Source organism: Echeneis naucrates, chromosome 17, assembly GCF_900963305.1.
Source record: "Echeneis naucrates chromosome 17, fEcheNa1.1, whole genome shotgun sequence".
In the NCBI taxonomy this organism is placed as follows: domain Eukaryota; kingdom Metazoa; phylum Chordata; class Actinopteri; order Carangiformes; family Echeneidae; genus Echeneis; species Echeneis naucrates.
Genome location: NC_042527.1, coordinates 5,586,312 through 5,598,526, shown reverse-complemented (window position 1 = coordinate 5,598,526; position 12,215 = coordinate 5,586,312). Strand labels below are relative to the sequence as shown.

At 42.1% G+C, this 12,215-nt stretch overlaps 3 protein-coding genes across 3 annotated transcripts; 1 reads left to right on the top strand and 2 right to left on the bottom strand.

The window, feature by feature from the left end:
- Positions 1–2,081, top strand: mul3 (mitochondrial E3 ubiquitin protein ligase 3). The gene is made up of 4 exons (XM_029525668.1): positions 1–320; positions 406–493; positions 588–708; positions 788–2,081. Exons 1-4 carry the CDS (start codon positions 204–206, stop codon positions 1,284–1,286), a joined length of 825 nt encoding a protein of 274 aa, XP_029381528.1. The 5' UTR covers positions 1–203; the 3' UTR covers positions 1,287–2,081.
- Positions 2,081–7,192, bottom strand: eif2b5 (eukaryotic translation initiation factor 2B, subunit 5 epsilon). Its single transcript, XM_029525667.1, has 16 exons — positions 7,014–7,192; positions 6,636–6,760; positions 6,367–6,552; positions 5,838–6,015; positions 5,662–5,742; positions 5,505–5,582; positions 5,105–5,417; positions 4,872–5,017; positions 4,289–4,433; positions 4,103–4,204; positions 3,908–4,009; positions 3,579–3,669; positions 3,376–3,499; positions 3,136–3,261; positions 2,850–2,960; positions 2,081–2,368 (listed from the first exon to the last, which is right to left on the bottom strand). The coding sequence occupies exons 1-16, from the start codon at positions 7,170–7,172 to the stop codon at positions 2,312–2,314; spliced, it is 2,124 nt and encodes a 707-aa protein (XP_029381527.1). The 5' UTR covers positions 7,173–7,192; the 3' UTR covers positions 2,081–2,311.
- Positions 7,193–7,780: 588 nt separating this feature from the next.
- selenoj (selenoprotein J) lies at positions 7,781–10,969 on the bottom strand. Its single transcript, XM_029525264.1, has 10 exons — positions 10,834–10,969; positions 10,390–10,456; positions 10,001–10,177; positions 9,703–9,801; positions 9,538–9,630; positions 9,291–9,447; positions 8,775–8,890; positions 8,504–8,581; positions 8,267–8,406; positions 7,781–8,171 (listed from the first exon to the last, which is right to left on the bottom strand). Exons 2-10 carry the CDS (start codon positions 10,454–10,456, stop codon positions 8,073–8,075), a joined length of 1,026 nt encoding a protein of 341 aa, XP_029381124.1. The 5' UTR covers positions 10,834–10,969; the 3' UTR covers positions 7,781–8,072.
- Between the last annotated feature and the right edge of the window lie 1,246 nt (positions 10,970–12,215).

The following is a 12,215-nucleotide window of genomic DNA, read 5'->3' as shown; positions in this document are numbered from 1 at the left end:
ATGACACAGTTAAAGCTTTTAGTTTCGCTCCACTGGACCTGAGTACGCACAAGTCGCACTTTTACCTGTTGGTTTCAACAGGCACGTTTTATACTGTTGCTGAGAAATAACACGAAGTTCTTCACCGACGCTGACCTGACCGGGCGTGTGTGTGTGTAGTGGTTTTGTTGTTGCAAACACACACACTCACACACACACGGACAATGAGCGACCTCCCTGTGAACCCGCTGATTTTGATCGGTGTCGGGTCGAGCTTTGCCTTCTCTGGCCTGTTTTATCATCTGTACCAAGAAAAGAAGACAGAGCTGAAAAAGCTGAAGGTAAGGTCATCATCGCTGAAGCCCCACAAACTCATACGGCTCCAGGCTTACAGCGTCATGAATGATTCTTCTCCAATTCTATCAGGAGATCCCCGTTTTCAAACCAGACCAGCAACTGCTCCGAGTCCTGAAAGCAACGCCCTACAAAAGACTGCAGTATGTTGCTGTTGAAGGTACACACCAGACCACAGAGGTGTCATTTTCGTGAATCCACTTTGAAATGTTCATGCTGCTGATCCCAAGTCGGCCTTCCTGTCTGTGTTGAAGGTCTGGTCCAGGCAGACGGGGAACCTCTGGCCAGCAAGTTTGTCCCTCAATGTTTTGGTGTAGTTCAGAAGAGAGCCGTGGAGGAACACTGGAAATACTGGAACAACCTCACCAGGACATGGTCCACAAACATATAAGAGCAGCTCACAGGATGCCTCTTTATCTGTCTGCTCATTATAACATTTTGATTCCTTTCCCAGGAATTCTCGGACAATGAACAAGAACGAGACCTGCAGCTCAGTGCCCTTCAGCCTGGTCAGTCCCGGGGCCTACATCACTGACTCATATGTCAAGGTGCAGAACCCTCTGGAGGCCTCTGGGTACTACCTGGAGAGGGTTTACCACAAAACTAAATATGCTAAGGGTAACGTGACGAACCTGGCACTGCAATTCATCAGTGGGGAGAAACCTGTGGCGATGGAGGAGAGCGAGGAGATGCTGCGAGTGGGGAGCACCCTGACCGGATTTGGGGAGGTGGTGCTGGAGGGAGGTCAGGTGATGAGACTTCAGGCGCCACTGGATGGCCGCAAATACATCCTGGTGCCCTCTGATCACAAAAGCTTCATAGACAGACATGAGAGCTCAGCCAGCATGTGGAAGACGCTGACCGCTGTCACTGGCCTCACCGGGGCTTCTCTTCTAGCCGGGCTCATTTACAGCTTTGTGGGAGAAAAGGACGGCAGGTCTAAGTCCGCTTGAAGATGGAAGGTCCCACCGTTGGATCCGCTGTTACGTCCACTCAGCTTCCAAAGCACTGTGCTGCTGTTCAGATCAATTGCATTTTTAGATATATGTATGGTGGACGTGAAGCTGGTGACACAACAAGAACTCAGTAGTGAAAAAGAAAACTATTTATAAATCGACACAACAGAAATGTGCAGCAAAACATCTGTTTTTGATGTTGTGTCTTTTTACATGTTTTCTAAATTTATCACTGTGTTCTGTGAAATTGTGTTTGGTCCAGGATTGTTTTGTTTGTCCCCTCAGGGACACCATACTAAATGGACCAGAGAGATTTATAACCACTTGTCAGAAAATTCAGTATAGTGTGTATATTACACCAAAACCTTCCACTTGATGATGGAGCACAGGATCAAATATCATTGTTCTTCTCCTGGTTTGATCTCAAAAATTTGAGACAAAGTCCACTGCAGATCAAAGCGTTTTGTTCCTTTTTGTTAATATCACCTATTTTTTAAAATCACTTTCCATAAATGTTTTTAGTTTTGATTAACTTTTGCTCTTACGTTTCTTTAAAGCTTCCATTGAATCTGATCCCGAGCTGGATCACACGAAATTATTTACTGAGTCCATAACCGTTTAGCTGCCAATCTTCTACCTCTTTAATCATGTTTTGACTGTGTTGTTTTATCCGCTGCAGTTAGTCATAGATTGTAAAGGACTATACACTGTTATAACCAATATTTTCAAAGGTGTGGTTTTAGTTTTGAATCGTAATAATAAAACCTAGTAGTTCAACATATTTCCAACCCATCTGAGAGACATTCTGCTTTATTTGGAAAGTGACATTCGCAGCACACAGCCCTTATATGATGTGGCACTGATGTTAACAAATGCATTCCACGTCATTGTCATCTGTACAGATCAGATCCTGATGGTTACCAGTGGCATACAGCTGCTGACGGGGATAAAGCAGCCTCATTCTTTGTCCACAGAACAGTTCTCAAGTTTTACTGAATCCTCTTTGTCCACTCAAATGCTCTTCAGTCCTCCTCTGAAGACTCCTCAGCCTCTTCTAGCCACTGGATGAACTTCTGAAGCTGTTAATGACAAACAGACCAGTCACAGAGTTATTTGAGTCAATTTATTATTTGGGTTATGGGATGTAAGCTCTTTCTGACACTATGACAGTCCCATTTACTGAGATCCACGCAGGCAGAACACTAAGGTGACCTTTAAGTTCAAGTAAAGTTGTGATGCTTTAAGTTGAATACAGTGATAAGTGGTGATGGACAGGAAGAGCCTTCTGAGTGGACAACTGCAGTTACAGCTCAGATATGGAGGTCTAATAGTTGCTTTAGCAAAAGCATAAATTGGTAGGTGATTAATTAAATCACCCTTGCCCGGAACATTAGCCGTCATTATGGCATAATTTTGTGCTCTTCAACTGGAAAGTTATTTTTATCCTTCTCTGGACCAGGTAGTATCATAACACTGTCCCCTTTCTACATAGATTTCTCGGACTCTTCTTTATATAATAGCGACAGTTATCCTGTGTGAACCAGTTCACTCTCTACGCACCCCCTGGTTCTTGCGGAGCTGTCTGCTCTTGTCAGTGGTTGCCCCTTTGGAGAACCAGCGCAATATCATCTCCTCCTCCAGGATCTCCAGCTCGTACATGTTCATCAGGACCTTTTAATTGGTAAAAAAAAAGGAAAAACGCAACAGCACCTTCAGCACTTGGCTTTATGATTGCAAAGTAAACTGCAGAATGATACTACCAACTTTTTTTCCTATTAGCTGAGTTTGACCTTTGTAAGAGTAAGCAGATTATTGACTGTAGATGGTTCTGATAACTGGTCCTTACCTTCACCATGGCAGCCCAGTGGTTCTCCTGCTCCAGAAAATGCTCTTCAAAGGCAGACAGACAGTCCAGATGGTCTTGTGCTCTCTTCACATAGTTCTTAAAAACTGGCGACCATTTCTTCAATAACTGAGAACAACAAATAAAGCACATAAAAACAAAAATGTAGATTATTATTTATTTATCATCATGACTGTGACTTTGTGGTAAAGAAAAACAATATAAATCTATTATTTTATTCACCGGCAGGAGCACGACGACATATTGAGGTGCAGTGAGTTGAGAGCCTTGCTGCTGAAAAGGGTACTCCAGAACCACTCTGGTTAAAATCTGCATCACTTCCTTCAGGCTGATGTTGTAGGCGTATCTAGGAGGGACTGTTTGTCACATTGATGTGCAAAAGCTCTGAAAGACAGGTCTACAATTGAAGGCAAGTTCATCCTTACTTTAAAGAGTTGATCTCCAGTACAAGATTGTCACAGCTGATGTTTTCTTCCAAGCCCCTCTGCAAAGTCCCCAACACCTCCATCTGGAAGACTTAACGTGAACAGAGATCGTAACGTGATCAGTTGAGGGGAAAATCCACAGAAAACACAATAAACTGCACCTACTGTACTGAGAGCATGAAGCACTGCCAAAACAATAAGTAAGGAACAACAACTGAGGTCAAAGAGGTTTCTCAACTACAGAACAGGCGACTGGTCTTGTTGTGTTTTTTTGTGTCTTTGAACAGTAGGGGGCAGCAGGGCAGGGTTCGGCATCTTGACCTTCTCACCTTTAACATCATCCATCTCAGGGGAGGGGATCACTGGGTCGTCTGAGTCATCAGGTTCGCTGTCCTCGCTTTCACTCTCAGGGTCAGGGTTCAACACCAGACCTAGCAAACGTGAAACAAGGGCCAGGTTGCTGGGATGTGGACTAATACATCATGGGAAATGTCTCTTTGTCAAACTCAAGGATACCGTCCTACCCCAGAGACAATGTGACAGCTCCTCGTCCTCTGTATCATTGAGGCTATTGGCCTTCCAAATGTAGCCTTTTCCCTCTGATCCAACCTCTGCTGGTTTGAAAACTGGAGGACAGAGGAAAACACACTATAAAGCACTACTAAAAACATTTAAGCCATTTGAAAACATATCAGTTTGTCAATACACACCTTTCTGTTTGGTTTTGTCTTTACACTGACCAACGTCAGCATCATCACTGAGGAATTCATCATCATCGTCGTCTTCCTCCTCCTCCGGGTGGTGCATTGACACCACTGTGCCCTCAGGTAAGGAAATGTGTGGTCCAATCACCACCTGGAAAACATTTCACAGGTAAATCAAAACGTGGAAAATTCACCTCATTGTATCTGGACCCAACGTTGAAGATTGGGAGGTGGGAAATGACCACAAGAATGAATGAACAGAAATTTAGAAAAACTGGACTCAATCTGATTTATGATGAAAATGTATCTATGAAAAAAAATGTATGTGACAAACTGTTCTTTGATATTATTTATGCCAGTGGCAGCATATCCTTTTCATTGGCTAAACCAAGCAACTGTATTGTCCAGAAATACCAGCAGTAATCAACAATAGATTAATCTGCTGCCAAAACCTACAAGTCCTGAAATTTCTTAAGCATGACGTTTGTAGATGGTAAATCTGTCTGGTGCAACATTAACATCAAAATCACCATGTATAAATGATAAATAATCCATATTAATAAATGACGATGATGATAATGATACTCACATTATATGCCAGGACACACTGTTTATTTAGCCTTACACCCTCTTTGACATCAGCCTTGTCACAGACGACAGACTGGCTAATTACCACATTACTGGCAATATGAACATTATTCCAGATGTAGGCATGGTTCAGGAATACATTGTCACCTGTTGAAATAAGATGAGATGAATGTTAATCACGCCCATTTCCAAATGCACACTTCGACTTTTAAAAGTGCTGGCCAGCAAGCTCACCTATAGTACAACTGTTACCAATGACACTGTTGGAAATGTGGCAGTTTGCACCAATGCTGGTGTCAGAGCCAATAAGAACGTTCTCCTCCATTTGGCTCCCGTGGCATAGGCTGACCCCAGATCCTCGGTACACATTGTGGCGAGAATAAGTGCAGCTCCTTCCTTCCTGGTCTGTGAAGTTAGCTTCAGGAGTGAGAGGATAGACCCACCTCCGCACAAGGTCTGATGACACCGAATCATACATGAGCAGGTTAGACACTCGGACACCGTAGCCATCCTTGGTGATGTGCATGTGTATTTGGTTTCCCAGGATCTAAAATAAGACCAGAATATGACCAGAGTTGACTTAAATAGCAATAGTGTCCAAATTTCCAATGAGATAACTATGGCTGTGTAATACCTCTTCATTAACCAATATCCCTCTGACAAAGTCGTTCCTCGTTTGGTAGTCAAAGTTGTCTGTGAAGAGTTCAGCTACCTGAAAAATTATGAAAAGCTGATGTCAACATAAATAACAAAAATGAATTTTACAGTTCCTCTGTCTTTTTAAAACTGACCTGAGGGGAGCAGATACTGATGTGACAGTCAAGGAGGTCATGTCTGATTTCAAACTCATCACTTCCACTGTGAAAAATGTTCTGCAAAACATAAACAGGAGCAACTGTCAATCATCGGTCCATCAAGCCGTATTGTGTTAAAATTGCAATAAACTACCCCTGAAATTGTCTGTTACCATGGGAAACTGTAGCTTTCTCAGCCCCTGTGTCTTCTGGTAATGTAAAATACGCTGGCTCTTGCTGTCCATAGCAACAATGACATCATCTTCCTCACAGCGAGACCTGTGACCTGGTGATGACTCTTTAAAGATCATCGTCATCACTGATACGTTCTTCTCCATCTTCCGACGATGCCTGTGTTCATGACACATTGGAGTAATTTTTTTAGAACAGTAGCAAAGGAGTCCTGGAGGTCATTAGCATCAACTCTTGCCTGTCTAAAACTGTGTTTCTCAATAGTGGGGGGTGCCCCCCTGACATACGAAGAGGGAACAGGCTTAAGCTATTATCTTAGGTTTTTTATTGCTACCCCAAAACAAAGTATAATTGTACACCTGCTACCATAAGTGGCAGAGGCACTTTCATGTGACATCCCAGACTGAAAAATAGGGTTTATAAAGTTAATTTAATTTTTACTGCTAGGGGGAAGGAACAGAAAACAATTGAGAACCACTGGTCTAAAGAGACTTATAGCGTGCTTCTTACCTGTGCTCTTGCAGTGCCTGGCTGATATCAACATTTGATACCACGTCCCCATATACCAAAACAAAGTCTGAGCGGACAAGGTTCTTCGCATCAACATCCCTGAGCACATCCCCCAGAGAGCGGTACAGGTCAGAGGTGATGATGTGGACTGTGTTGGGAGAGGTGGGCCGACACCACTTTGACTTTCTGTGAGGCACAGAGTCAGCTGTCAAAATGTTTCATTGAGATCAGTGTGAAGTACAGGTGCTCCTCACACAGCATAAACTTACAGTAAGTGGTCCTTGATCTTACTGGCCATCCAGCAGCAGAAGACGAATGTTTCCTGGACTCCGGTAGATGTGAGGAACTCCAGTGTGTAGTCGATCATGGCAACATTTCCCAGCGGCAGCAAAGCCTGCAGCAGTGAGGGCGACAGACGGACGGCGTTAGCGGCAAATAGAGTACAGTGACGGGGGATAACAGAGGTTGAAACAGCTCTCCGGGCATTATTAAACAAAAAAAGACGTAGGTTTAATGAATTGTTTAATTATGGACTGTTCTGCTATTTAAAGTGTTTACATTGGACTCAGTGGAGTCCTGTCACTGTTTACAGCATGGGCAGACGTTAGCTACCATTACCATCCCAGTTAGCTTAGCTGGCTACACACCCGCGGCTGGTCTTTGGTCACCGGGAAAAACCTCCGGTTGAAGCTGTCAGCGACTAAAACTGCCTGCAGCGGCTGCTCCTCCTCCTCTTGCTCCCCTGCACCCTTTCTCCCCGAAAGTCCGCCACCAGGACGATTCTGTTTTCCACCTTTGCCGGCCATGTTTCTGTCTGACTCTCCAAGTGATACCCAACGCTGTCGTCAGACACAACTACGGTGGCTGTGACGGACAATTTTCTTCTCGTAGTGGTTGCAGGACACCAAATGTTCGCGCATAGAATATTACAGTAACAGGGAGAATGCCTATTTGGCAAAATGCACGATGTAGTTTTGTTTTGGCAGCACAGAATTGTCACAGTTTGCCATATTAAGCTATTCAAAGCAGCTTTGTGTTCGGTCTATACACAGATGTGGTTGTTGAAGTAAAGCAGTAACATCGACTCCAGGTGCACTCTATGGCGGTTTGTAGTCTTTAAATTAGTATGATATTGGAATATATATCATTGAATGAATGAATAAGAGCAGGTTCCTTCGTAAATTAATGTTTGATCAAATGACTGCAAATTGGTTTGGTCCAGCAGTGAAAGGCAACTGTAGATATAAGCTGTGCAAATGTGATCTGTGCATATAAAAGTTTTAACACAATATTGCTTGTTTTGTTTAATTAGTTGGTTTGTTTTTTTAAAATGGGGGTTGGCTGTGTCCTTAAGTTTATGAACAGATGCAATTTACCTTCTGATGGATGTTGTGTTTAATATAGCAAGAAAACATCATAGTAGAATCTTTATTTGCCACCACTTGTGAACAAACAGTTCATGCATTTATTGCCACTGCTGTACAAAGGGTTTCCTATAATGTATTTTTTAGAATGAATATATTGCAGAGGAATTAAAATTCATACATTTGGACCAACATGTTAAACTTAGACAGAGACAAAAACATCTGGATCTTGCCATTCAGCAGTGTAGACAAGAACCTTCATTCGGTGTTCTGTGAAAGCTCAACTGTTTTTTTATTATGTGCTCCACTGCCTCAGTAGGAGAACACACTCATTTCCTGGAGCTACTGGAGGTGTTTGGTTATCTTCTTTGCATGTGCCATCACTGAGTCATATCGTAGAGTTTTGGATGTCCAGGAAGATGGAATTCCTTCCAATCCAACCTATAAATTAAATAGCACCTTTGTAAAAACCACCATACATGCAATACTGGTATATAGTTGAATACAGCAAATGTAAGTGTAATGCAGAGTCTTACCTGAGCTCCAAGACAAGCCCCAATGAAGGAACCTCGACTGCAGGTGCATCCCCCACAGCTCATGGTATCTCTGATTGCCTGCTCATACTGCTTGGCTGTCAGGACTCCATGCAGTGCTGCTTGGAACGCACCTGGCAAACCTGAAAGAATATACAGGGAGAACTTGAATACTGATCTTTGCTCATTCAAAGTGTGACCTAATAATGAAAGAGGTAAAAACACATTTTGCCAAGATACCTCAGGTGTTTGGAAACATAGTGGGGATTAGTTCCTGTGGAGTCCTGGAAAGATTCTCCTTCACCTGATGAATGTGCCCTAAAAATATTAAATATACATTTGTTTAAAATGCACAGCTTTTTTATTATTACTATACACATTGTTGGAAGTAAGCAACGAAAACTGATTGCCAAATAAAATGAGAAGGGGTAAATCCTTTAATCCCATGACTCAGTCCCGTGACTAGAACACATGAAAGCAACAATGCTGCAGGCCTCATACCAATACATACCAATAACTGCTTTGTCCAAGTCCTGGGGGTGCTGTCTGTGTTTGTCACTAAGCTTATCAAGCACTGTGTCCAGGGCTTTTGGATCTGCACCATTCAGGATGAAATGCTCCAAAAATCTGGAAAATAAGTCAATTTATTAAGCGTAACTCATCCATTCATCTTCAACAGTTTATCCGTTTCCAGGTAATCAGGGTGCTGGAACCAATCCCGGCTCTCACTGGGTAAGGGCAGTGTACACCCTGTAGAGATCACCAGTCCATCACAGGGCCAACACACATAGACAGATAGAGACAAACAACCACTCACCCTCACACTCACACTCACAGACAATTTTAGAGTCACCAGTTAACCCAAATATGATGTCTCTAGACAGTGGGAGGAAACCGGAGTACCACCAGATTTGGAAGTGTATAGGAATTCTACCTATGATCACCCAGGGATCAGTTTAGTAACAATACTCAAGATGGATGTTAAGTCGCAGTTAAGTGGTATGTTGTATCACATAAACACACTGACCTTGCTGCAGCCAGAGTCTCTGCCACACATACATCATTGTTCTGGGTCACACGTGTAGCCTGTTCAACTTTCTCCAGCATCTCAGGCTTTCCTGCATAAAAAGCCACTACGGGAGCCAGTTTGGCTATTCCATCAATCTGGCAGTCATTCTCACATCCTGTGTCAAAATACAGTGGTTAATAACCTTTCTCCTGATAATGCCATAGTTTCCTGGTATTGCAACAGTGAGTGAGTAGCAGGGCTTTACCTGTCTCCTCTTTGCCTGCATCCACATTCTTCAGGAAGCTCTTTAAACTTCCATGTCTCCATGGCCCCTCGATGGGCAGCTGTGGTCTTGGCCCTGTTATATAAAGAAGAATGTACAACACCCTCCAGCCTCCATAGTCAAAAACTAACAGTGAGGTTTTCTCACCTCCTTTCTCTCTATAAGGATCATTGACTGGAGTGTCATACTCTGACCCAGGGCCGAAGAATTTTAGTGTGCGCTGTCTCAAATCATCAACATTCAGACCTGGTTAGGGAGGTCAGAGAGCAGGCAAAGACAAAAACTGTGAAGACATCTAAATATACCTCTTAGATCCTAAAGAGTTTTAGAGATTGTGGCCAAATGCACACAACCACGTTTTTGACAACTAGCCCCTAAGCATAAGAAATAGTCTGAAAGAACACTATGGATCTACCGAGTCCATCTGATGAAGAAGCAAACCTACCGCCACATTCTGACAGGGACTCCAGCAGAACATACGCCTGGTCCCCATAGCAGCTCTGCTGGCCCGTCTGCCTCCTGTAGAATGGGTTGGCGGACTCAGAGCGGAATTCAGGGTTTGGATCCTGAGCCAGAATCCCCTGCAGTTTCTTTAGGTCATACACCCAGTGGAGGGGCTGTGCTGTAGAGTCAAGTCATAAGGTCACTTTGAAGACCATAGGTTACACAAAAAGGAGTACCTGCAAATGAAACTTATACTTCTTGCGGTTTCATTAAGTATTTAAATTATAGTTCATGAAAAGGCAACTAATTTTTCTTCTACAACATTTATTGACAGGATAAGGAATGATGCAACACTACAGACTAGCTGACTTTCACTATTATTATTATTACCTGCTGCATCTCCCACTGCTGATCCAACGATGGCTCCCATTGCTCTGTTGGCCAGAGCTGAGGCCATCTGTCAAAACATGAAGTATCACTGTGCTTTAGGACAAATTATTTCATTTCAATAATGATCACTGGAGCAATACGAAATGGTCAGTTTCCTGTTTCATATGAACAAGACATTTGCAGTTGAATCAGTTCCTTCAATAAGCAATAGACGATTCGATATGTAAAGCTGTTGTTATTCCACAGCTGTGCAGTCAGTTTTCTAACAGTGCAGGATGACAGCTGTGACACGGAGTGACCCATTAGCTCTTTAACTACCTTGTTTTATTTTATCTCAATCCTCCGATCTGTTATAGCCTTAAACCGGATGACCTGTCCAACAGTGAGCAGCTGAGCAGCACACCGTGTTACTTTGATAACTGAGATGGCAGTGACTCGTCTTACCTTAGACTTCGTTCAACAAAAACAAACTAAGCGCTAAACCAAAGTTACAGTCGCCCCACAGCTCTTGTACGTCGACTCAGTTTTGGATCAACAACAACAAGTTATCGTGTTATGAAATTGTCCCTCTTGGCTCCGCCCACACTGAAGCGACCCTCAAACCCCGCCCCTCCCCGGGATCACCCGGGCAACAGAATTAACCCTATAATGCCTGAGCCAAGAAATAATGAACAGAATATTTGAATATTTTGAATCTGAAGTCTTTATTTGGTCCTTTAACAAAATGGATCCAAACCTTTTTTACTTTTTCAAACAGCTGCCTCTTTCAATTTTTTTTCTTTTATTTTACCAGGAGGATGGTCTCATAAATGTGTGTATAAAATGTGATAAGCACAACATTGTAGGGTTAACGATATGACAAGAGCTGGAGATTAATAAACTGGACTATGATGTTAGCTATATTATGATCTTGTCTTCAGATACCCAAATATATTAAAATACTATGAAAAAAGAACAAATTAATATAAATTATCCATACACAGAACTAGTTTATATGCGTATTACATTGTAACCCTAACCCTATCAAAAGCCTTGTAAGTCAACTTTCAATTAAACACATTTTACAATTTGTAACATAGTAGAAATGATCAAAGACTCAGAGCTCAGTGGGCTTTGGAGGGCTTTAGAGATGTTACACATAAATAGAGAGCGCCATCTCCTGACTGGAGATGTACCTTCAGCAAATATAAGCGATATAAACTAATGAGTACCCCCTGGTGGACACACTTCAGAGAGGCAAAGCGCTGTCACAGCAGTGAAAAGATGACCACACAATAAATAAAAATTGTATATATTTTATGATACCATGAAATAATCACAGTAAGATTACATTTATTGAAAAGCTCCAAAAGGATGATATTGAACTGCCAAAAGTCTTGTATTGTAATGTTTTATTCCACAAAAGTCAAATTAAACTATTTTAACTGGCTATATGTTTTGCATTCTTTCTCTTATTTATTTATTTTTTTGCTACGTTAGGAGCTTGTTTATAGACTGTTGGATTGTGTTACCTTTAATTTTTTATTAATCAATCATTTACAGCATGAATTTATTCCTTATTTTGGCAGTTCGGTGTGACAGTGAAGAATGAAAGTAGATTTATATGTCACACACTGATTGAATGTGACTAATATAGGTCTTGTTTGTAATACCTGCAAGTACTGAACAATCATTCTGATGTCATACAACCTCAATGCTTTAAATTCAGCAAAAACATGGCAATGAATGGGTTCATACTTTATATGTTTTTCAGTCATTTGCAAAGTCTCAGCTATTGTGCTGTGATTTCATTGAGTACAGTGTAGTCAAAATGTAACAATTAACGC